The 24,073-nt window shown below is 36.0% G+C and overlaps 3 protein-coding genes and 1 non-coding gene across 5 annotated transcripts; 3 read left to right on the forward strand and 1 right to left on the reverse strand.

The window, feature by feature from the left end:
* Positions 1-1,541: 1,541 nt before the first annotated feature.
* On the forward strand, positions 1,542-8,335 carry LOC7482318 (uncharacterized). Of its 2 annotated transcripts, XR_002983574.2 has the most exons (13): positions 1,542-1,971; positions 2,052-2,116; positions 2,441-2,524; positions 2,659-2,952; positions 3,267-3,406; positions 3,982-4,069; positions 4,262-4,444; positions 4,907-5,068; positions 5,898-6,091; positions 6,752-6,902; positions 7,142-7,307; positions 7,689-7,903; positions 8,168-8,335. XR_002983574.2 is itself a non-coding variant. In XM_024607943.2 (12 exons), the coding sequence occupies exons 1-12, from the start codon at positions 1,611-1,613 to the stop codon at positions 7,754-7,756; spliced, it is 1,956 nt and encodes a 651-aa protein (XP_024463711.2). In that variant the 5' UTR covers positions 1,542-1,610; the 3' UTR covers positions 7,757-8,063. The 2 variants fall into 2 exon arrangements, 1 of the variants encoding a protein (XP_024463711.2); XM_024607943.2 differs by lacking the exon at positions 8,168-8,335 and having other exon boundaries at positions 7,689-8,063.
* A 1,630-nt stretch (positions 8,336-9,965) lies between these two features.
* LOC7467361 (origin of replication complex subunit 1A) lies at positions 9,966-16,650 on the forward strand. The gene is made up of 16 exons (XM_024608233.2): positions 9,966-11,090; positions 11,204-11,339; positions 11,729-11,881; positions 12,008-12,148; positions 12,233-12,384; positions 12,456-12,555; positions 12,683-12,805; positions 12,887-13,048; positions 13,164-13,221; positions 13,363-13,541; positions 13,679-13,793; positions 14,369-14,439; positions 15,025-15,120; positions 15,459-15,535; positions 16,002-16,085; positions 16,334-16,650. Exons 1-16 carry the CDS (start codon positions 10,192-10,194, stop codon positions 16,395-16,397), a joined length of 2,610 nt encoding a protein of 869 aa, XP_024464001.2. The 5' UTR covers positions 9,966-10,191; the 3' UTR covers positions 16,398-16,650.
* On the forward strand, positions 11,789-11,866 carry LOC112328707 (small nucleolar RNA snoR28). The gene has a single exon (XR_002983896.1). It is a non-coding gene; the product is annotated as a small nucleolar RNA snoR28 (small nucleolar RNA).
* Positions 16,651-18,348: 1,698 nt separating the features above from the next.
* On the reverse strand, positions 18,349-22,727 carry LOC7482317 (polyadenylate-binding protein RBP47B'). The gene is made up of 8 exons (XM_002313296.4): positions 22,461-22,727; positions 21,811-22,294; positions 21,165-21,238; positions 20,958-21,088; positions 20,376-20,460; positions 19,744-19,896; positions 18,856-18,947; positions 18,349-18,764 (listed from the first exon to the last, which is right to left on the reverse strand). Exons 1-8 carry the CDS (start codon positions 22,593-22,595, stop codon positions 18,668-18,670), a joined length of 1,251 nt encoding a protein of 416 aa, XP_002313332.4. The 5' UTR covers positions 22,596-22,727; the 3' UTR covers positions 18,349-18,667.
* Between the last annotated feature and the right edge of the window lie 1,346 nt (positions 22,728-24,073).

Raw genomic sequence — 24,073 nt, forward strand, 5'->3', positions numbered from 1 at the left:
GAAAAGGTAAAAGCTAAAAGTACACTTTTTAACATTTGACTCTTCATTTGGCTCATGCGTTGGAGATGTTCTTACCTCTTTATCTCATAATAGAAAAACCTCAGACAGCAAGGCATGTTTGACATTAAAGTCTACTCTTATGGCAGACATGTCATCTACCCTTCTCTCTTGCCTACTTTGAAATTGAAGTTGAACCTTTTTTTTGTTGATTTTTTTTTATTTTAAATTAATTTTGTTTTAGTATTTTTAGAACTCTAGAAAGATACGGTAATTAAGTGAGAACTTTCCTGCTCTTTGTTTATGTCTCCTTGGCTTTATTATCAGTCTTTGTATCTCGTTTTCAAATTATGAGGCCATGGTTTATTTATGTTGGGTTTTCTTCACCCACTTTGCAGGTATGTTGTAGAGAAGGATGTTAAAAACATTCCGTGTTGGCTCCTTGAGATGGCTTAGCGGGTCTCCTCCTGACGAGACCAATCAGCTTAAGTGTAAGGAAGAGAGAGTTCTGTTTTACATAATTTATTCTTGATAAACAATCTTGCACATTTCCGTCCATGAATGTTTGTCTTTCTATTCAGTTGGCAATCCTGTAGTCCTATATATTCAACATTTGAATCATTCATGCCGTACCTATCAGAGTGTCTTGTTCTCAAATGCTGACATATTGAAGCTCGACTCTCTTGAAACTTTTTAGGCCAGACATGGCCCTGCATTTTATGATTGCAGAGTGAAGGTAGAACTTGGTGTACATGGCCATGAAGAGGTAGCAGTTGTCCACTTGTGTGAAGATGATCAAGGTCTAGCAGCGGGGCAGTTTACTGCTTTTTACGAGGGAAGAACTTGCTTAGCTTCTGGTGTAATCTTGGAGGCCTGGGATGATCAAGGATTTCCAGTATGCCAAAAGGCTCTTGAATTAGCAAGATTAGAAGATAAGTCATAGCTTGGGAAACCAGTTAAGGTAAAAGTAAAACCAGAGACTTCTGGCAAGGAATCGGTTCAAAAGGATGGTATAGAGCTTGATAGAGTATCAGCTGAAAACCCGAGTTGCTGTCACAAGCTAGTAAAAAGAAGTGGGCATATCAACGACAAACAATCTCCGGATTCCCAGTAAATTAATTTGCAAAATATGAAGCAGAGTGGTTCCAGATATTCCAATCGTGAAAAACTTGAGAGAACTTTACAAGAGTTAGTGAAAAGTCATTGCATGGAAGGGTAGATTTAGGACGCTGGTCCTCCCAATCAACCTTGTGTAGGCGAAGGGTCCTAGGGCATGCTTACAAGCAGCAGCAGGCGGTGGTTTCCTAGAGCAAACCGCCGGCAATGTAACCGGCTAGGGCCATGTAATTAGAACATTCTTGATGCAATTCGGAATTTTGGAGATCAAGCCTTGCTGTGACAGGTTGCAATGGTTAAATTACTGCTAATGATACTAGGAGCATTACTACCACTACCACTAGTGATCTGATAGCGAACCTTTATTTCTGAGAAGAAACGGCATGTCGTCCTTTGGAAGGCGCCAAAATAAAATAAAACCCCAACGCAAAGAAGATAAACCCCTCGAATGAATCATAAACCACCGCCAACGCCAAACTAACCATCCATCTCCAAAAATGTTAGCAGCTACAGGTACAGTAAGCAAGCTCTTCTCCTCCTCCTCCCTCCCATTTTCATTTCCATTTCCTCTCTGTCCCAAAAAAACTTCCCTTTCCCTCCTCTCCTCACAGAATCCTCCCATTTCCTTCCTCTCTTCTCTCTCTTTCCCCAAATTAACCCCTCTCAAATCCTCCGCCAACACCACTCAACATTTCGAAGAAGAAGAAGTCGAAGAAGAAGAAGAAGAAGAAGAAGATATCGTTAGTGAAACAGAAATCGATGAATATGAAAGTGACATTGATATCGAAGACCTCGAGAAAGAAGCTAAATTCGCCGTTAAAGAGTTATCTACCTCCTTGTCTCGCCAATTAACAATCGGTGCTGCCTTTCCTTCCTTCCTTCCTTCCATGAGTTTATCTTTACAATTCTCTAATAAATATCATATCTTAATTTTGTAGAAGATGACACTGATGAGAAAAGGGAAAGTAGGAAGCAGAAGCGAAAAAAAGCTACTTCTAAAGATGTTTGTTAACTCTTCTTTCTTTCTTTCCCTTTTTTTTTTCCTTCTAATTTATTCAGTCCGTTTCCTTTTTCTTATCTTCTGATTACTGGAATTAAATTTATGCATTGATTTTGCTTTTCTTTCTAACCACTTTTCGGTGAGGTGTACAAAGTAGGATTTTACAAGTTATTAAAAAAAATGGAAGGTATATTTACATTTAGTTTAAATTTGTGTAAAGTTGATTAATTTACTGCAAAAATGTTGAAGATTCTAAGTCGAAAAGTGAACTGAAAGAATACATTGTTGGTCTTCATTGACTTCGAACACTTGAATTTCTATCTGCAGATCCCTGACCATCTTCTTCCAAAAGTTGCAATTGTTGGACGGCCAAATGTTGGTAAATCAGCGCTATTCAACTGTCTTGTTGGGGTAATTTATTCATTCAAATTGGAGCTTCTAATTTCTTTTTTTTTAATACAGTTTTGAATATTCGGGAAATAGAATGTGGAAGTTGTAGATACATAATTATCATCGGTGTTGATTTTTAGTGTCACAAATTGTAGGGGAATAGGGCAATTGTGGTGGATGAACCTGGGGTTACTCGGGACCGTTTGTATGGTAGATCTTTTTGGGGAGAACATGAATTTATGGTGGTGGATACTGGAGGTGTTGTCACAGTATCAAAGTCACAAGCTAATGTTATGGAAGATTTGGCTATCTCAACAACCATTGGCATGGATGGGATTCCACTTGCCTCGAGAGAGGCAGCAGTTGCTAGAATGCCCTCTATGATTGAGAAACAAGCTACTGCAGCTGTGGAAGAATCATCTGTCATTATATTCCTTGTTGATGGCCAGGTACACCATTCTCTCTCTCTCTTTGTTTTTTTTTTCCAGATAAAAAACAAATGAAAAAAGAAAGAAAATGGGTTGTGAAGGTAGATGCATATATTCCTTGCTGTTTTTAATTAATAAGTTTTCTTTCCTGTTTCCTCAAAATGTTCTTAAGGAACAATTTATTGAAAGGAGAATAAGACACTGAATTTGTCTTATTATTCCTCTGTACCATTACCTTTCATGTGTTCTGTATGAATATGCTATTTTCTCTCCTATTTTACCAATAATCAAATGTTCCCTTTACCATCAATGACATAAATAAAAATCCTGAACAGGCAGGTCTAACAGCAGCTGATGTGGAGATAGCAGACTGGTTGCGCAGGAATTACTCGAACAAGTGTATTATCCTGGCAGTGAACAAGTGTGAATCTCCACGTAAAGGAATCATGCAAGCATCAGAATTTTGGTCGTTAGGGTAAACCATCTTTAATTTCTATTTATATCTCTCTAAAAAATATGAATCTTTCTGTTATTCATGAATGCATGGCATTTGTAATGTGAAGTTGCCTGAAAATGTCACTATGTGTTTCCTGTGAGTTTTGTGTGAGTGACTAAGCTTCTTTTGTGAATGTACATATCATCTTCACTTCTGAGATTGCGGTGTTTGTTCTGCAATGTGTATCCAGGGGAAGCATTTCCTTGGATTGTGGTGTCAACTTTTATCACAATAATTGTAGAAGTTAACCTGTCATTCTGGACATCATAAAGGGAGGACTCATAAGCCAATTACTAATACAATTCGTTAATGACTTGTTGCACCCAGCTAACAAATTAACCTGTCAGGCTGTCATATGTCTTAGCAGATAGAACTTCTGAGATTTATGCTAATGGGCCCTTTTTTCCTTCTTGTGCATGTTATGATTATGGATAAAAAATAGTTCATGGCTATGAATTAGGCTGAAGTTTGTAAGTAGAGAACCTATATAACATGTTTCCTTTGCATATTTGATTTTGATAAACAGAGCATGCACTTTTTTATTGGCCAACCAGGTTCTCGCCGCTTCCTATTTCTGCGATATCAGGGACTGGAACAGGAGAACTTCTTGATCTTGTGTGTTCCAGACTGGGAAAAGTTGAGGTTAGCAGTTTCAACTTTAATGCTTAAATCTTTTGTTATGACTGGAATATTTTCAGTGCGTAAGGCCTATTTATTTAGCTTAAAAAAGTCCTACATTTTAGCTGTATCTTGAGGGTTTCTTTCACTCATCTTTCTTAATTTTCACTTGTTTATTTGTAAAAAAAATAAATGATGAATTTGATTCTTTTGCAGGCTCCAGAAAATCTCAATGAAGAAGAAACTTACATTCCTGCCATTGCAATTGTTGGTCGGCCAAATGTTGGTAAAAGTAGCATTTTGAATGCATTGGTTGGAGAGGATAGAACAATTGTTAGTCCCATCAGTGGCACTACTCGTGATGCTATTGATACTGAATTTGTAGGACCAGATGGCCAGGTTCGTTTAGTTTTGAATTGTATTGGTAGTTTGATACTCATGTAATGATTGGAGAAAGAAGAATTTTTCTTGCTTCATAAATGTAACTGAAAATAACTCAAAACAAAACCGCTTTACTGGAAATATCTAAAATGGGATAAATAATGCTTATTGGTTCGGAGCATGTTCATTTCAAGCTCTTATTCTCTCATTGGTTGCATAAATAAAAAAACAGGTCTAGATATTTTTATATGATTGATACTTTTTTTCCTTTCTGTTTTCAATGTTAAAAATGAGTGGAGAGCAAGCAGGTTAGCCATGTTTTTTACCTTGGTTTACTTGCACTGGACATAAAATTCTTAAAAGTACATCATTTCATGATTGAAAAATTGAGAACTGTGCGTGTCATCTCTTTCTTTTATCTTGCTTTGCTTTTAAGTAACATCAGATATGATGTGGAGGCTCATAGGTGCTCGTGTGCAGAAGTTTCTGCTTATTGATACGGCTGGCATCAGAAGGAGGGCAGCAGTAGCTTCATCAGGTAGTGTGACAGAGGCTTTATCAGTGAATCGAGCATTTCGTGGCATTCGCCGTTCCGATGTCGTTGCTCTTGTCATTGAGGCCATGGCTTGTATCACAGAACAGGTACTTCTTCTTTAGCATTCTAATGATCTCTATCATCTGTACTCCATAAAAAAGGTGAAAATTGAACATGTAGGACAACTTTGGAACTGAGAATTCTGCCATCAAGCAGCTATCAGCCTTGTTTATTATTTAGTTTAACCGAAAGTTCTGCAAACAAATAACTATTGGCATTCGACTATTGAAATATAGGAAAATCATCTTACATAGGTAATTATCAGGAGTTTCAGACCTGTCTTAGAGCTGGTGCTTGTAAACAGGAGAAGTATTAATAATTAAAAAAAGACTTAACTTAATATGGAAGTAAACTCAATTTAACTTCAAAAAACTTCTGAAATATTAATACCATATGTATTAATAAGAAATCTCTACATTTCTGTAGTCGCCTTGTTTAGTATTTATATGTTATACAAAGTTGCATATGGGAGGTATAATCAATTGGGTTTAAGGTTAATAGCCAATATAGGATCACCACTCACATGTGAATGGAGTTGTATTTTACCTATATAAAACTAGGATAATTACAAATAGCCCAAAGAAAAGTGGTTGCTGCCTGTAGATGGTGGTATAAACTATAGATACAATTAACACTTGCATATTGACATCACAATCAAGTGTTGGGTATTCTGTGTAAGTTTTGAGAGCTTAATTGTGATAACTTAAAATTCATGTTAATGATCTGAGACAGTTGTTCTGAATCAGGAAGGGATGTTTAAATTGTCTTTGCACAGATTCCTAGTACCCCCCCTATCTTTAATTGCGATTCTTATTGGTTCCTGCTAATCTTTTCTCATTTCAACTGTCTGTGTTTTCTTTTTCCTGAATGATACAGGATTACAGGATTGCTGAAAGGATAGAGAAAGAAGGAAAGGGTTGCCTGATTGTTGTGAACAAATGGGATACAATACCCAATAAAAACCAGCAGACTGCAACATACTATGAACAAGATGTTAGGGAGAAGCTTCGTCTTCTTCATTGGGCTCCTATCGTTTACTCAACTGCAATTGCTGGTCATAATGTTGAGAAGTATGTTGTGGCCTAACACTGACAGTATACCTTGTTTCTTAATAACTTACAATATGGGTAATAATGTTGAGAAGTACGTTGTGGCCTAACACTGCAATCTTGTTGATAATTATAACAAAACTTCTCTAAACCCATTTGACTAGTTGTTTCTCGTGGTGGGATTTAATATGGGTAATATTTATTCATTGATGGGAAATAATACTATACAATAAATAGAAAACAGCCAGGATAAAATCATGAAAAGCGCCTGGTGCCTCATCTTTATTTAGTTTAACCCATCCGCAACCATTCTGTTGTGGATAATTTGGGATTTGGGGTTCACTTAAATTCTAGTTTCTACTGGAGAATTATTGGAAATTTATTGTAAGAACTGGATCTGTTTGTGTTCAGTGGTGGTGCTATTGCTTTTTGGCAAGCATGTGTCTGCCATTGTTCTTTAAAAACTTACAAGACCGCTGGATATGTCATCAGTTTTCTATTAGCACACAAGTGAATGAGCGAATAGAAATGCATGATTAAGAAGTAGAGACATATAATTCAGTGTTGTCAACTTCTTAACGTGGCAAGTTCAATCTGAAGATGTTAGCTCTCTTAAGAATCTCAGTTGTTTTCCCTCACATCTCCTTTTGCAAAAATTATGTAATTTTACTTTGATTTCAGGATCATTGTTGCTGCAAGTACAGTTGAAAAGGAAAGATCAAGAAGGCTAGGTACTTCTATACTGAATCAAGTGGTCCGAGAAGCATTGGCTTTTAAACCCCCTCCTAGGACGCGTGGTGGCAAGAGAGGGCGTGTTTATTATTGCACTCAGGTACTTTTGTTAGGCGGTAGTATAGGCTTTAATGTTATGCAAGTCATTATCATTGATAATTTTTATCTGTATCTGTGCTAAGTGTACTTGCTGAAGGGACTCCTTTCCCTAGTTTCCCTACCTCGGTACAGCTGAGCCAGTTTGTCCCAAATCTTATTCTAATTGTTGTTTTACCGAAGCTTGACCTGTTTATGCATGGGACATGACAAATGATATTCATTAGAGATATCCTTTTGCAGGCTGCTATTAGACCACCCACATTTGTTTTCTTTGTAAATGATTCAAACCTTTTTCCTGAGACGTACCGACGCTATATGGAGAAGCAACTGCGTTCAGATGCTGGGTTTTCTGGTACACCAATTCGACTACTTTGGCGTAGCAGAAGAAAAATGGAAAAAGATGAAGGTCAGTATGACCCTTGTTTTATTAAAAAAGAAATATGGATGATTTTCTCTTGTTAACTCTGTAGGTGGACCACCATTTTCCTTCTATTCAAAACTGATCGACCTAAAAAATGAGCTGAATAATCCATAAAAAACCAACCTGGTTTCACATTCCTCCAACTCTTTTATGCACATGCATGATTGCTGGCACAATTTTACACACGGCATGCAGATCTTCTTATTTATGCTTCAAGTTTCATATTTTCATTTTCATATGCATGTGAAAGATGAGAATGTAGCCAGAAAGCACAATATTTTTTGTTTTACGGGTAAAGTGCTCAGTGCAAGTGTGCAACCTTACTTAACTGATTGAGTCAATTGATTTTCTTTCATTGGTTTTCAGTCAAGGGTGCAACAAGACCACAAGTTAATCTTACACCAGGCAGCGGAAAATTGGCAGTAGCTACATGAAGATATAAAGTCCTCGGGATCTTGATCATGGTTGGGATTTCACTAGTGACGAATGAAAACTGCTATCATGATAAGTTCATGCTAACCGCCAAAATCTTCCAATGGCATGGAGCTTCTGGCTGTCACATGTTCAAGGAGAACGCCAAGGTACTTGTATCATTCTGTTGTATATTATTTTGTCTTGTTGTCTTGCTCCACTTGGAACTTGTTACAAGCTTTCCAACCACACATGTGCCATAAATTATGTTGGTGTCCCAGACTGATTCTGATTGCAATGGAAGATTAATGTTGATGCTTTTGGTAGTTAGTTATTCCGTCAAGATGTTCGTTAGTTTTAACCTTACCTTTACGACGCTTCCAGCGATTTCATGGATGGACACTTCGGTTAGCTTTTTATACATTGTTTGTCAGGAGGGATTTGATGTTCCAAAAGGATGGAGACCCGATTTGGGGAATTGGCTCGCTTTGTTTGATCTTTTCAATCCTTATTCGATTGTAATTTTCAATGAATTCAAGTATGATGGATTGACTCCTTTTTTACTTTCTTATTAGTCAAATAACTAAACAGATTGATATTCATCCTTTTCTTTTCTTTTCTTTTCCAATCATTAATTTCTTCTATTCTTCTCTCTTCACAAATATAGGCAATTATATGAAAGTTTAATATAGTTTGTTTTGAAATAGTCACATCTAAGTATTGTACTGGGTATCCCATTGTTTTGAAATATAGTTGATGTTTATTTTTGTAATTCAAAAATATTTTTAAAAATATTTAATTTTTTTATTTTTTTCTTTGCTTTAAATTAATATTGTTTTAGGGTTTTCATATTATTTTAACATGTTGATGTCAACAATAATTTTTAAAAAATAAAAAATATTTTTTTTAATGTATTTTCAAACAAAAAATATTCTAAAAGACAATCATTATCATACTTTTAAATATTTTCATGGTTGTAAAGAACATTCTAACCTCTTAGGTTGACTGGGTTGGATTATTAATTGACCTAGCCAAGATTTTGAGAAGTCAATCTGGCTAGGTTTTTAATGACTTGTGTGACAAATTAAATTTTTTTATTTGATAAAATCTTATTACTCAAAATCAAAGTTTTTAAAGATGTTGTTTTTAAGAAAAAATATTGAAACAATAATACATTGAATTGATCTGAGTTAGCTTAAGTTAACTGGTAAATTTATGATTCGAGTTATGAAACTATGATCCAATAGAAAACAAATCAAAACAAGTTCTCAATCAATTAAATGTTAAAGGGAAAAATTAAAGAAAAAATCAATAAAAAAATAACCAATAAATGACTCGAGTCAACTCGGATTGATTCGGGACCCAGGTCACGAGACTAGGACAGCCCCATAGCAAGTAAATTAAAACAAATTATAAAGTTCAATCTTTAGTCAACGGAAAAAAAACAATACAGGTTGACTTGCTAAATCCGTGACTCGAGTCACGAAACCGGGATAATCTTATAAAAAGCAAATAAAAAAGAATTATAAAATTCAATTCTCAACAAACTCAATATTAAATGATGAAGTTGAAAAAAAATCAAGTAAAAATGATATAAATAAAAAGACAACTCATGTTAATATGATAAATTTGTGACTCGAATAACCTTATAGAAAATAAATTACAAATTAAAAACTCTAATAAACTTAATATTGCATGATACAATAATGAAGAATAAATCAAAGCATTGTCATAATCACAACCCAGATCCATCTAATGCCGTTTGTTTTTGTGTTTTAAAAGTGCTTTTGAAAAAATATGAATTTATTTTATTTTTTTTCTTTGCTTTAAATTAATATTTTTTTGGTATTTTCATATTATTTTGATGTGCTAATGTTAAAAATAATTTTTAAAAAATAAAAAAATATTATTTTAATATATTTTCAAATAAAAAATATTTTAAAAAACAATCGTAACTACAATCCAAACACGGGATCATATCACTAGTCACTATTCTATCATCACTTACTATTGTTATTGTTGTGAACACCACTGAATGCTACCATGTTCATCGTATTAGGGACTAAAATGAAAATATCAATTTATTTTCTTCTCCACGAATACCCCTAAAACTCTACCACTAAACCTAACCTTCAACTTCCTCTAACCAACTTTAAAATACAAGCTTTTAGTATACCTATCAAAACCTAACTAACTTTAAATCACATATCAATTTTTTTTAATCGAATCTAAACCTTATTCATTTATTTATATATACTCTTACATCCATCAAGAAGAAGACAACCCGCCACCCATGTTGTAAGCCGCAACGGTTCAACCAAAATGGGAGGGAAGATTTCCCGCCATTTATCCTTCTCTCTCCCTCTAAAATCCCCCTCCTTTCTCTCTCTACACTCCCTTTCCCTCTCTGCCTAAAACCCTAGCAAAAAGTCCCTGCCTTGATTGATTTCTCATAAAAATGGCAGATACTCCAAAGAAATCTATTCAATCCCCAAGTAAGAAACTCAAAAAACAAGCAACATCTCCTTCTTCTGTTTCAGCCACTCCTCAGACCCCACGAACACTAGATCCTCCTCGTCGATTCTCTCCCCGTTTATCACTCAAAGTTAATGCCCCGCAAGAACCCATTTCCCCAATTGAAAAACCCACCAAAGATTCACTCAAAACCCCACCAAATAAATTGGTCGAGGCCCCTCGAGAATCTAGGATTGATTCGTCGAAAACCCGGAGAAATTTGAGTAAAAATGAATTGAAAAGGACTCCAAGAGGCGAGAAAGACAATGGGTGCTCAAAAACCCCGAAATCAAAGTCTGAGGTGCTTGAGGTTGGTGTTGAATTCTCTCCTGTTTCGCCGGATCAATCGGAGACAAAGAAAAGGAGAAGGGGTGAAGAGAAAGAGAAAGAGAAAGAGAAAGAGAGAATGGTGATAACGAGAGCGATGACATCGAAGAGTAAAACAGCAAAAACCGATAAAATGAGTGGAAAGAAGAGGGTTTATTATAAGAAAGTGGTGTATGATGAGGGTGAATTTGAGGTTGGAGATGATGTGTATGTGAAGAGGAGAGAGGATGCTAGCTCAGACGATGAGGTCCCAGAATTGGAAGAGTGTCGAGTGTGTTTTAAGGCAGGGAAGGCAGTAATGATTGAGTGTGATGATTGTTTAGGTGGGTTTCATTTGAAATGCTTGAAACCTCCTTTAAAGATAGTGCCTGAAGGAGAATGGATTTGTGGGTTTTGTGAGGCAAGGAAATTGGGTAAAGAGGTTCAGTTACCAAGGCCACCTCCAGGGAAGAAACTGGCTCGAACGTTGAGGGATAAACTTCTTTCTAGTGATTTATGGGCTGCCCATATAGAAAGGTTTGGTACATGATGTGTATGTTAATATTACTATTGGCTGGTGCTTATAGACTTCTATTTCTTGTAATATGTGAATGATTGGAGTTTGCTTCTTTTCTTCTGGAGGTGTGCAGTATTTGGAAAGAGGCAGATGGGAGCTATTGGTTTCGGGGACGGTGGTATACGATACCTGAAGAAACTTCTGCTGGACGACAGCCTCACAATCTGAGGAGAGAGCTTTATCAGACAAATGATTTTGCTGAGATTGAGGTAATGGATGTTATCTTATTTTGATTATTAACATCTAATTGAACAAGTGCTGATACGGATAGATTCTTTGGGCAGTCCACAATCTTTTAAGAAGGGAATTTTCCATGTCCCTATCAGTTAGTCACTATGTAATGAGAGATAGCGTGGTCTGTTATCTACCAAAAGATTGACAGAAAGTGAACTGCCTTGATGTATTATGAGGCTTGAAGAATTGATTAATTATGGTCTTACTCTTCATTGTCTATGGACATCGACATGAAGAACCATCTAACTGTTTATATTCTTCCGCGTGTGTGTGTGTGTGTTTATCAAACATTTTAAAGTAAAATTGTTCACAAGAGCAGAAGGTTCTGATATTCAAGTCTCAAACAATTTGTTCAATGTTGCAGATGGAGTCTATCATTAGGCACTGCTTTGTCTTGAATCCCAAGGAGTATGCAAAGGCCCACGATGAAGGAGATGACATTTTCATGTGCGAATATGAATATGACATACATTGGCACAGTTTCAAGCGTTTAGCTGATATTGACAATGGTGATGAGGTAAGAAAGGTGCAACTATCAGTCTACTTAGCATCAAAATGGAGCCAACACATTCTAAAAAAAAAAAAACAAAAAAGGAAGTCAACACTCAGTTGCAATTAATTTGCTTCTTCTCTTTGTTGGTAGGAAGGTGAAAATTCTGACACTGATGAAGATTGGAAATCTTCCAAGGATGCTGAGTCTGATACAGATGAAGATGTAGAATATGAAGAGGAAAAAGTTATAAACTTACAATCTAGAGCATCCTCAGCTCATGAGTTAGCTGCTGTATGAACAATTTCGTTGTTGCTTATTTGTGGCTTTCCAAGTGGTTGCCAACAATTAACCTACTGAACTGTGTGATCATGACAGAACTCACGAAAGGGGAAGTTCTTTGGACTTCAGAAAATTGGGACAAAGAGAATCCCAGAGCACGTGAGATGCCACAAGCAGACTGAACTGGAGAAGGCAAAAGCAGCTCTTGTGTTGGCAAAATTGCCAAAATCTCTACCTTGCAGGAATAAGTAAGAAATTTGATGCTTTGTTCTTATGGTTAACTGTAAATAATTGTTTCTAATCAAAATCCTTAATGTAGAGAGATGGAGGAGATTAGTGCATTTGTAAAAGGTGCAATCTGTGACAATCAGTGTCTGGGTCGCTGCCTTTATGTTCATGGTGTTCCTGGAACTGGAAAGGTAAAGTCTGTCAGCTTTAACCGATAGCTATTGTTGCTTATTTCCAAGCAGTGATTAGTCTCATCCAAGTTTTGGCAGTGCTTATATGATTGAAATCACCTGATTTTTTTGCGGGAATGAATTGTAGACAATGAGCGTGCTTGCAGTAATGAGGAACCTGAAGTCTGAAGTTGATGCAGGAAGCATAAGACCATACTGTTTTGTGGATGTTAATGGTCTTAAGTTGGCATCACCAGAGAATATTTACAGGGTAAAAGTATTTCTGAGGTTATCTTATTCACTTTTATGGTTGAATCCTCTGGTTGCTTAGTGCATTTACTGTGTTCTTTAGGCTATATATGAAGCGTTGACTGGACACAGAGTAAGTTGGAAAAAGGCTCTGCATTTGCTAAATGAGCGATTTTCAGATGGAAAGAGAACTGGTAAAGAAGATGACCGGCCTTGTATTCTACTCATTGATGAACTTGATCTTCTTGTGACCAGAAATCAGTCGGTAATTTGCATATATTATCATTTGAAAACTTATTGTTGTTATCTAGTAATAGCAGTATAATTTAAAGTTTCCATAAAACTTTGAGGTAGAGTTCCTCACCCTTTTTTGTTTGTAGGTTCTATATAATATTCTTGATTGGCCAACTAAGCCACATTCTAAATTGATTGTGATAGGTACTTTCTCTCTCTCTCTCTCTCTCTGAATATTTATATATGGTTGTGTCAGTCTTTGTGTATATTTTTATAATGCATTTTGGATTATATTAGTTGTGATGAATACGATGGCAACCTTGACATTGTTAATGTGATATTCAGGAATAGCAAATACTATGGATCTTCCAGAAAAGCTGCTTCCTCGTATTTCAAGCCGTATGGGTATACAAAGGCTTTGTTTTGGTCCCTATAATTATCAACAGCTTCAGGAAATCATTTCAAGTCGCCTTAAAGGAATCAATGCATTTGAAAAGCAAGCTATAGAATTTGCTTCAAGGAAGGTCCGTCTTTGTTTGTTGCCATGGATTCTAAACTTGCTCTATATTTTCAATTGCTAAATTTTGATGCATCTAAATCGATGCATATCTTCATACTTGAATTGCTTTTCCCTCAACATCAACCTCATGAATACATTCAGGTAGCAGCTATTTCAGGAGATGCACGTCGTGCTCTAGAAATTTGCAGGCGTGCAGCTGAAATTGCAGATTACCAAATTAAGAAATTGAGCTCCAATCATAATCCAGCTCCAGAAGGTACCTAAACTCTTTGGTTTACTAGACTTTTTGATACTGTGAGATATTATAACTTCATACCAATGGTTTGGATTAGGTGGTCTTTCATATTCAAACAAGCAAAGGATATTTCGTCCATGCTTGGAGCTCTGACTCCCCTAAAAAAATGTTGCCATCAAATCATGTCATGACATTAACATCACCAATAATTTGTACTTTAGATTGTGGTGCATTCTTGGGGGTTTCTTAAGTCACCTCATGCTGTTGTAGAGTATGAATGTAGTGCCTATCAGAACTTCTAAAGGCTCCAATTATTGGTGGACAACTATATGGTTACTGTAGTTGACTCCTTGAAGCTTTCATGTTGATCTATACCAAGTAAACCTGCCAAAATTGACTAAAAACAGACAGAACATCTATTTTCAAACATTAATAGTTTTGGTAATGTTATGAAATAAAGGGTAAAAATATTTTTGTATATTGTATTCGCAATTAAACCCATCCACTAATAAGAATATTATGAAATAAAGGATTACCCTCTCAGCCACATTGGTTGTTCTGCTCACTAGATGAATCTGTATTTGATCATTTTCCAGGAAAGGGCCTTGTCGGTATGTCAGCAGTTGAAGCAGCCATTCAGGAAATGTTCCAGGCGCCTCATATTCAAGTGAGTTGGCTTTCAAGTATAAATCTTGCAAATTATGGGTCTTTTTTGCTATTTTAAGCCATTTTTGCTTTATTTTTTATATCATGATAGAGGGTACACAATGGTGTCAATTATGCATGTATCAGCAATGACTGACACATTCAGATTTATATAGAGGTGAATGGCCAGAGTTATGCCTTAACTGTAGTGCTCTATGAGAAAGTTTTTTACTTTGCCATAGCACAGCACTTTTTGACATCAAGAAATTTATCTATCTTATCCCTGCATAAAATTAGTGGGCAGTTCAAGGAAATGTCTTAGTAAACTTAAATAATATCAAGGAGATCAAAGCAGACACTTTTATTACCTTGTGACACGATGGCTACTCTACATGAAGTAAAATTATCGTAGATCTTAGTCTGTGAGAATGATTGCCTTGGACAGTTTTTTAAACTTTTATGCTAGCTGTCATCATTGACATTTAAATTTTGTGAAAAAAAAAACATATTAGTATTTGTTAATGGGGAGAAAAGGATCTCAATTTTCGACTACCTCCTCTTATAACAACTGATTCTTTTATCTCTCTTTTTTCTTTCTTTATTGCAGGTAATGAGAAGTTGTTCCAAACTAAGTAAAATTTTCTTGGCAGCTATGGTGTACGAGCTGTATAAAACAGGGATGGCTGAGACATCCTTTGAAAAGGTCAAAATCCAAAGCCACCTTAATATGTCTGATTGTTTTTAACTGCCCATTATTAATTCCGTGTATTTTTGGAATAAAAAGCTATACTGACCACACTATGAATGTGTCCTGGCCAAGGTAGTAAGCCTCTGAAGCTAACATTCAGAGCTTTCATATTTTATAAGTTAATTTTTTGCATAGATTAGTAGCTATCAACAAACAGTGGACATTAAGCCAGGCCCGCTGTTTGCAACTATCCTTTTCTTGTTGGTCCAACTGAGTTTTATATAAACGCTCTCTATCTTGATGGTTTCAAGACTCATTTGTGAGTGGTTGCTGAAAGGTTCATCTGTTTGCAGTTGGCAATGACTGTTTCATGTATTTGTACAAGCAATGCAGAAGCATTTCCTGGTTGGGACATCCTCTTGAAACTTGGGTAAGTCAGCTTGCATTGCTTTTTTGCTTCTTTTTTCCTGAAAGAAAAAGGGATATCATGGAAATTTTCTCAGTTAATTTTCTTTCGACAACTTCTTTGGAGAGCTATTGTTGGGGAATGGTTTGGGCTTTGGGGCTCCTCAGTACTTAGACATTATATATAAGTATGCCCAGATGACATGCCAAATGGGGACATGTTGCTTTACTGCTTTCTGTGGTACCACGAAAAGCAACATGAGGTTTCGGTAAAAAAAGTTGTGATGTACCAAGCTATGTGATAATACTTAATTATGATTTTTATTTAAAGGAACTACAAGTTGTAGTACGTCATTTCCATGTTTCTGGTTGTCATAAACTGGAAAAAACAAAGACAGGTGCTTGTATGATTCAGTTCATAAACATTGATTCTGATTTGTGGTCAGTGAATAATCTTGATTGTTTTGTTTCATTTGTGTTGTTATTGGCAGCTGCATGCTAGGTGAAAGCAGGATAATTCTATGTGAACCAGGAGCTAGACACAGTTTGCAGAAGTTGCAGCTCAATTTTCCAAGGTTAGTTCCCTGGAGCGCATTCTGCTTTGACTTTGCTCCATTGATCTGGGCAGTCTAATGATCACAATACTACTATATTCTCATAGAATCTGATTTACGATTTCGAGAAAGAATGCCTTGCATTTGAATTAATAACATTATTTTATAGGCATGATTTATTTGATTGGATGAATAACTTTTCTCGTGCACAAGCAAAACAGGAAGCATTATCAGCGGTGTAAGTGACCAACTTCTTCTACCTTGTGCAGTGATGATGTAGCTTTTGCATTGAAAGACAGCAAGGAGATACCCTGGTTGGCCAAGTATTTATGATTTAAGGTCATGATAATCACATCCAGTTCTTTCTCATTCATTTATATGAACAATTTTGACCTTTACATCTCAAATCTTATTTACCATCCATACAAGATATAGACTTTCAACTTTCGCTGTCAAAGTAGAACTGTTTTTCGTTTTTTATTTTCAACTTCGGCCATGAAAAACTGTACTTTGTTCTGAGGCACTTCATTTATCTTTGACGGCAACATGAAATTAATAAGGTTGAAGGAGATCCAAGTTTGCTATATTCACTATTTATGCTCTTGTCCTTTTTAACTTTTGCACATCATCTTTGAGTTGATCAAAGAGCACAAAGCAAAACAAATGAAACAAGGAACTCATGGCAATTCCCTGAGATAGCACTTCTCATGGTGTTCGTCGGAGTTTTCCGTGGTACAAAACGTCCTTTTTAGATTGAGACAAAAGAAGAAATAGAAATACCATGGTTTTGAACTGCATCTTATTTCTTCAAGTTTCGCCCTGTTGAATCCCATGGTTAGCTTTGCCGAAGCAGCAACTTGCTTCGGGCGTCGACAACCTATTTCAGTTGGTGGTTAGTCATAGCATTCGGCATCATTGTTGATCCTTCGTCTACTGGGGCCCAGGTGTCCTTTATTAAAAAAAAAAATAGTCTCCAAGTTCAGGAGTTAACTATAACTTTGACCGTACTTAATCTAGTGTATTTTATTTTTAAGAAATGCTTTCTTTTCTCGTTAATCTCTTATATCATCTACTTTTTTCAAATAAATTGGAAATTAACATGAAAGGGATGAAAATGTTTGAGTTATAAATGAATTTAAAATACAGGAATTGAATATATAGTTTTTCGTTAAAATTAACAATCAATTTCAGTGTTGTCAAAAGCAATTTCAATTATTTTTTTGCCCGTTCGATGAACTGTTCTTACAGCAAAATTTCTTCAATGACTTCAAGGGGGACGATTTATCATTCCCTGTTGCGGTTTTATCATTTGTAGACACCGAACTCCGTCAATTAGGAGTTCCCATTCACTTAGCTACATATCATTTAACTAGTTGATGAACTACGTGTTATTGACACGGTTTTTCAAATATATATATTTTTTAAGAAAATATTTAATAGTATATATAAGTATGCTATGTAAAATAGTGGATTAAATCACATGAAATTGTTTATATATTTCTTAGTAAAATTATTTATAATGATTATTCATGTTTGTGTTCATATTCAAACAATTGCTTGTCGTTAGTAATTATTTGAGAGTTGTTAATTCATAACATGATTTTACATTCCAAATACTGTTGCACCAATCATGAAGCCGAAAATCTTTTTGTGGGGTCATAATATATATATATATATATATATATATATATATATATATTACATGTATTTAAATGAATTAATTAAATAATTATATTCACAACACCATATACAAGTAAAAGAATCATCAGAATATTTGTTAATTTGGCAAATAGACAGCACAATTTGGAAAATATAAATGAAGCAATTTAAATTTTATTTTTTCATTGTTTCCTTAACATTTGAAACTTTTCATGATAAGAATCTTGATTAAGTATTAAGCATCTAAGCAGGGTAATATTTTAAAATTGTTGGTTTTATGTTTGACATCTAAATAAAAATGAAGAAAAATATTTATAACGATAATACTTTGTGAGTAAAGAAGATAAATTTAAGAGAATTGCGAAGAAATTAAAACTTTGGATGAGATATTTTAGAAGGAAAATTTGAAAGATAATTTGTACTTAAATATAAAAATATATTGTATATTACATACCAAAAATATAAGAAAAAATTATTTTAATATATTTCGATTATTTTCAAACAAAAAAACACTTTAAAAAACATTATTCATTACAATACAATTTTTATTTTTTTTCATTTGGCAAACCACCGTTGCTTACATATTAGAAGTAATCTGTAAATGAAAGGGCATAGGGACGAACCATCAAGAAAGTGACAATAAATCTTATCCCGCAAGAGAACAGCAGCTTGCCAACGAGCAATATTCGTTGCGGCTCAACTTCATGTACAAAACGAATGAAAACCAAAAAGCTCAAAACCCAAAAACACCAAAGCAAAGCATGTTTAAAATACGTACTAGCTGTTTTCTTTCTTGACTATCACTGTTAACGGATACATCTTGAGCATGTTTTGGAAGTTTTTCCATCAAATGGCAGATTTCTTTATGCCCTGAAGATTTCTTAACCCTAAAGTAGCCCCTTGGATAATGCAGAAGGTACCATGATGTGAACCGGGAATATCAATTATGCCTGAGCTTGTTGCGTAAGTGATGAGGTTTTCATCCACAAAGTCCGGCCAAAGATGGCACTTCCATGTGTAGAAAGATAAGCAGCATTTAACCTGACAATCAAATCAACAGAACTAAATATTAGCCAAGAAGAGAAAATACACAAGCTGTGTAACACTAGTATGGCTGAGCGTGAAACATTACTTATCAACATCTGGAGCAGCCAACGGATCATAAGACTCTTCCCTATGTTCAGCAACTGGGACAACACCTGCCATGTCTGGAGCACCTTCAACCTAAAATCAAACCGCCAGATGCATGATCAAATTAAGGCAACTGATGATTAATTAAATTAAGCACAAACTTCTTTTCCACGAGAGAATTCAGAAATAGTATTTACAGTCCGAAAATGTCAAAACTCATGTAACAGAGTCCATTCTGATCTTTCTAGCAGTGATTAGATACACTTGCACATCTTTAGTATCCAAAAGAATACCAGAAAAACCTAGCCTGTTGTTTTCAACATCATGTTTGACCCCCTCCTAGTAGATGTATATTAACTTTTTATCATGATGACAATGTACCCAAAATTAGTTTTTCTCATATTCCCCTTCTCCTTCCATCTTTTTCCTTGGGCATGAAACACCATCATGAGGAGACTTCTCTCTGCTACTTGGAAATATATTATTTAAATAGAAAATAATTATTCTGCACTTGCTGCCAAGGTTCTATTATCCTCAGTGATGGCGCAATTAAGGTGCTTGCTGAAAGGATTTGATGGAACTCTAGAACTTTTAAACTTTATCATTATGTATGCTAGCCCCGATGCACCCTGAGGCCTGAACCTAAAAGTTTCAGCTCACCCCTCCTCATTCATTTAAAACAGATGGTATGGAAGCCACAAGATATTACAAGGGTAAGAATGTGCAATGCAAAACCCATCTTATACCTGCCCTGTGACCATCCCAAGCTCTAACAATATTGAGTCATATAGGAGAAGGAAAAAAAAATTAAATGGCCAAAGTGGACAAAATCAATGACAACTAGTATCATCATCAAGAGAAACTGTTTAAGCAAATTAACATATCTTGCCTGTTGAGGGTACTGTGGATAACCAGCGTATGCATTGTATGCATATAATGAGGGATCATGTGTACCCCCATAAGCATATGCATCATAGCCTTGTCCATAACCATAATAAGCATTCCATTGATCTACTTGCTGACCCCAGGTAGCTGTTAAGTCCTACAGCAACAGGATATCATATATTATCACGGCTAGTATAGAAAAGAATAATGGTTTGAAATGTATGTTTAAGTCAAAGACTGCAAATAAATACAAGACTACATAGACTCCTCCATAATGCCTTCAAACTCATTATCAATTCTGGTCAAGAAAAAAATAATATCCGAAATTTAATATCATCCTATCCTGATGTTTTAACTTCAACTTTCTTTAGATAGACAAGACATTCATTAAAAACTTAGTATTCAAAACAGGCTACTAAGGATTAAATCACAGATTAAACAACATAATTATTAACACAAATACCCAGGGATGTTCCATCTGCTGCCAAGCAGTCTACTATGAATTGACTTTCTTCATGGTATTGAGCTGAATGTTGAAAATTAAATAATTGTGTTGTTTTTATGGATATGAAAAGAAGCATGACATGACGAGGTGTTTACATATCAAACATTCTCAAAGCTGGAAGTGAAACTTACTTGTTTCTTTCCCCAAGAAATGCGTACTGGTTGTTGACCAATCACATGCCCTTGCATCCTTTGTATTGCTTCTTCAGCTGATGTCCTGTTCAGGAAAAAAAAAATAATAGAGGTCAGAAACTATTACATAGCAGGGGGGAAGTAAAAAACTTGACTATAGTATGCTATAAGGGATAGCAGTATAGACCTAGCCCACAAGAATCATATTCCCCTGCATCCTTTGTATGACTTATTCAGACGGTTTCCTATATAGACAAAATTGGTATTTGGTGGAACCTTGGCAATAACAAACATATCATGGCATAAGGGGTACCCCCTTTGGACTATCCACATAATAATACTTTCTGCCTCCCTCATCCTTTTCACTTGCGATTCTCTGATCAATAAGAGAAGGGAAGGGCTAACCCATATGACGGTTGCTAAATAGAAATGACCATGAACTGACATTCAAACTCAACTACCAAATGCCTCAAAAGGACAAATGACAATGCCATGATGCTGCACTATCAGTACTTATATGGCATATTATCTAAAGATGATAACGCAGTAAGAAAAGGCATTTACAGTACTAATCAAACAAACCTAGTTGCAAACTGTACGAAACCACATCCTCTGCCTGCAGGAATCTTGACAGAGGCAATCTCCCCAAGCTGCAGAAAGGTTTGCCTGAGGTCCTCTTCTGTGGCATTAGGATCCAAGTTACCAACAAAGATCTGCAATAAGAAAAAAATTGTCAGTAGAAATGCACAAGAAACAAATCTCCAAAAAATTGAAGTATGGCTAACTTACTGTGGTATTAGTAATGTCACCATCTGCTGAAACCACTTGGACTGGTGCAGTGTATGCGGGAGCTGGATAAAAGGCTGCAAAAAATGAAAATTAAGCACAATGTTATCCAGAAACCAATTGAGAGTAAGAGTGTTGCACTTGAATGCCAAAAGAGTAAGCAGTATTAGGAAGTCATTAACGATCAAAGGCTTTAATTTCTGGGTAATCCATATGCTTAGTAATATTTAATGTTATCCAGGAACCAATTGAAAATGAGAGTGACGCACTTTAAAGCCAATGCATCCTCATGCAAGACAAACAGAAAAAGTAAGCGATATTAAGAAGTCGTTAAGAATCAAAGGCTTTGATGGTTGGGGAAGCCCATGTGTTTAGTAATATTTGAGTTGCAGAGCCTCGAGCAGTTTCCTGCGGTGTAAAGTTTTAAAAATACCATAATTTCTAGGACGCTCAATTTCACTTTAGACAGCATATAAAAAAGCTACATTCTAATTGGAAATAAAATTGCAACCAGCATCAATCAAGACCTAATTGTTAAACAAGGTAGCTTCGTCAAGGTAAACATGTGAAGCTACTGTAGAAAAGGAAATATAAAAGTAATCCATTCAATTGCAATTTGCTTCCAATGAATAAACAGAGGAATTATGACCTTTCGGCACAGCATATTGTTGTTGAAAACTGGTGGTCTTCTTGGGTGTTGCCATGCTAATTCGCATTGGCCTAGTTGAGCAAAAAACACCATTCATCTCAGTCATGGCACGATTTCTCTCATTCTCATCCGCAAATTTAACAAACCCATATCCCTTGGACCGTCCAGTATTCGGATCAGTCACAACCTTCGCACCTCTAACCGACGGATAATGAACCCGAAACGTCTCCTGTAATAGATAATCCGTAACATCAGGTGCTAAATCCCCAACAAAAATCGAATGTTCCGGCCCTGCATCGGGCCGCCTTTCCCCAATCCCGAAAGAAGCCCAGTTCAACCTAAAGGTTTGTTCCGTTCCTGGCATTTGCGTCCCATTATACGTCTGCAGAATCCTTTCAGCTGCTGCGTGAGAAACAAACTCCACAAACCCATAACCCTCAGGCTGTCCAGTTAACTTGTTGCGTATTATTTTAATCGAGACTACCTGAAATTCACATTTTTCTCAAATTAAAAAAAAAGTCATTAAGAAATACTAATTATAATTGGGAAAAAGAGAGAGAGACCCATGATAGATAAACAAAAACCCATATGTATAAACAGCATGAAGAAGAAGAAGAAGAAGAAGAAAAGAGGTGTGAGAGGGGAGCGACCTCGCCAGTGTGAGCGAAGCAGGAGGTGAGGTAGGATTCATCGGCCCAATACTGCAAATCACCAATCCAAAGGGTTCTTACTTCTTCTAAAGTTGCTGGTTGATGGTAGCCTCCTGGTGCTGTTGGTGCTGCCATTAATCTTTCACTTTCACTTCCCCTGCTCTGCAGCCTGCTGCTTTCTTCTTCTCTTCAAGTTTCTCTGTTCTTTTTTTTTTCTTTAGCACTTCGAGGGACACCGGGTTTCAGCCGAGTGCTCGTTGTTGGTCTTACAAATTATAATCTGTTAAAGCGACGCCGTAGGATACGCAAACTACAAGTATAGAAGACGCTTGACGTGTCATTTATTTGAGAAGCAAACGACCTGTCGCCTCACTGAAATGATTTGGGTCAATCACGAAGCCATACAGAAAAAAATTCCAAGGTGTAAATCTACAATTAGTGGTACAGAATCATTGTTATTATTATTTTTTGAGAGTTAAAAATGCATAAAGTTGGCAACAGCATGTAGCAATAGAGAAGAAAGATGAGAGTCTCCCTCCCCTCCCCTTCCCATCCCACGCAACTGCGTCGAAGTCGGCATCTCCTTCAAACATAAACCGCTTGCTTTAATGAAAAAAAGGGTACAGATATTTTAATTTTCGTTTCCTTCTCTGTTTCTCTACATCATTGCATGGCGTTGGCAAGACTGCATATGGTTGGTGATGAATGTTAATGGCGTGGCCAGCTGCACAGGTTATTGTCCCTGTTGGAATTATTTTCAAACTCTCTGGTCTCATTGTTATTAATCTCATTCAGGTCATTCATAATTACTTTTCTTCTTCTTCTTAACTACAGTTTCTTGGCTTGTTTGCTGCTGTTAGTTATGCTTCTTGGTTACTTTTTAATCGGATGTTTCTTGGCAAACTTTGATGATTTCTTGCTTCTGATTCTAGTTCATCCAAGCAAAACACCCTTCTTACGTGCTTGTGTGGTCTTTAATAAGCTTTCTAAGTTTTTTATTCCATTTCATAGTATCTGTGTGCGTGTCGAGTTATTTCCGGCGCCCACTTGAATTTCAGTATATTTGTATTAAGTTTTTGATTAACTTGACCTCCTTTTTCGTGGTTAATGCGTCTCATGTTTCCTTGTATATTGTTTTCTCTTGGACAACAACAAATCAGTATACCTTTCTGCAGCTTCCCACGTACCTCCCAAGAAATAAAAAAGAAATAGGAAAGAAAATAATTTATTTCTTGCTTTTACTCATATCTTGCACTTTGCGGGCAGTTCTCTCCTTCCCTTTTCGTCCCGTGTCCAAGAATCTGCACAGAAGGACTAACAAAATAGTTGCAGAATTGCTTGGGTTGCAGCTCATAGGGCTCGTTGATGAATGATTGGTGGGCAAATTTGAAGGTGCTCGAATTCTTCCTTGAATTGCTTTATGTGGTTGTCATAAGCTTTTAATTCTCATCTCATCTGGCATTTTTTCATCAATCATTTATATAATAATTAGTTCCCAGAAAACCTAATTTCTAAAGTCACAAGCGTACGTCATATATTCAGGACAGGAGGGGATTCCCACTGGAGACCCAAAACAAACAGAAAAAAAAAGAAAGAGGATATTCAATGTGCAG

This window comes from Populus trichocarpa, chromosome 9 (assembly GCF_000002775.5).
Source record: "Populus trichocarpa isolate Nisqually-1 chromosome 9, P.trichocarpa_v4.1, whole genome shotgun sequence".
NCBI lineage: Eukaryota > Viridiplantae > Streptophyta > Magnoliopsida > Malpighiales > Salicaceae > Populus > Populus trichocarpa.

Bases quoted from the DNA above. Each gene is read 5' to 3' on its own strand.
- LOC7482318 (XM_024607943.2), top strand. From the start codon at position 1,611: ATGTTAGCAGCTACAGGTACAGTAAGCAAGCTCTTCTCCTCCTCCTCC. The intron at 2,117-2,440 runs GTTTGTTAACTC...TTCTATCTGCAG, and splicing joins AAAAAGCTACTTCTAAAGAT to ATCCCTGACCATCTTCTTCC. The intron at 4,070-4,261 runs GTTAGCAGTTTC...ATTCTTTTGCAG, and splicing joins CCAGACTGGGAAAAGTTGAG to GCTCCAGAAAATCTCAATGA.
- LOC7467361 (XM_024608233.2), top strand. From the start codon at position 10,192: ATGGCAGATACTCCAAAGAAATCTATTCAATCCCCAAGTAAGAAACTC. The intron at 11,340-11,728 runs GTAATGGATGTT...TCAATGTTGCAG, and splicing joins ATGATTTTGCTGAGATTGAG to ATGGAGTCTATCATTAGGCA. The intron at 16,086-16,333 runs GTTAGTTCCCTG...TACCTTGTGCAG, and splicing joins TTGCAGCTCAATTTTCCAAG to TGATGATGTAGCTTTTGCAT.
- LOC7482317 (XM_002313296.4), bottom strand. From the start codon at position 22,595: ATGGCAGCACCAACAGCACCAGGAGGCTACCATCAACCAGCAACTTTA. The intron at 20,461-20,957 runs GTTTGTTTGATT...TTTCCTGAACAG, and splicing joins TTCGTACAGTTTGCAACTAG to GACATCAGCTGAAGAAGCAA. The intron at 18,948-19,743 runs GCAAGATATGTT...GTTTGATTTTAG, and splicing joins ATCCACAGTACCCTCAACAG to GTTGAAGGTGCTCCAGACAT.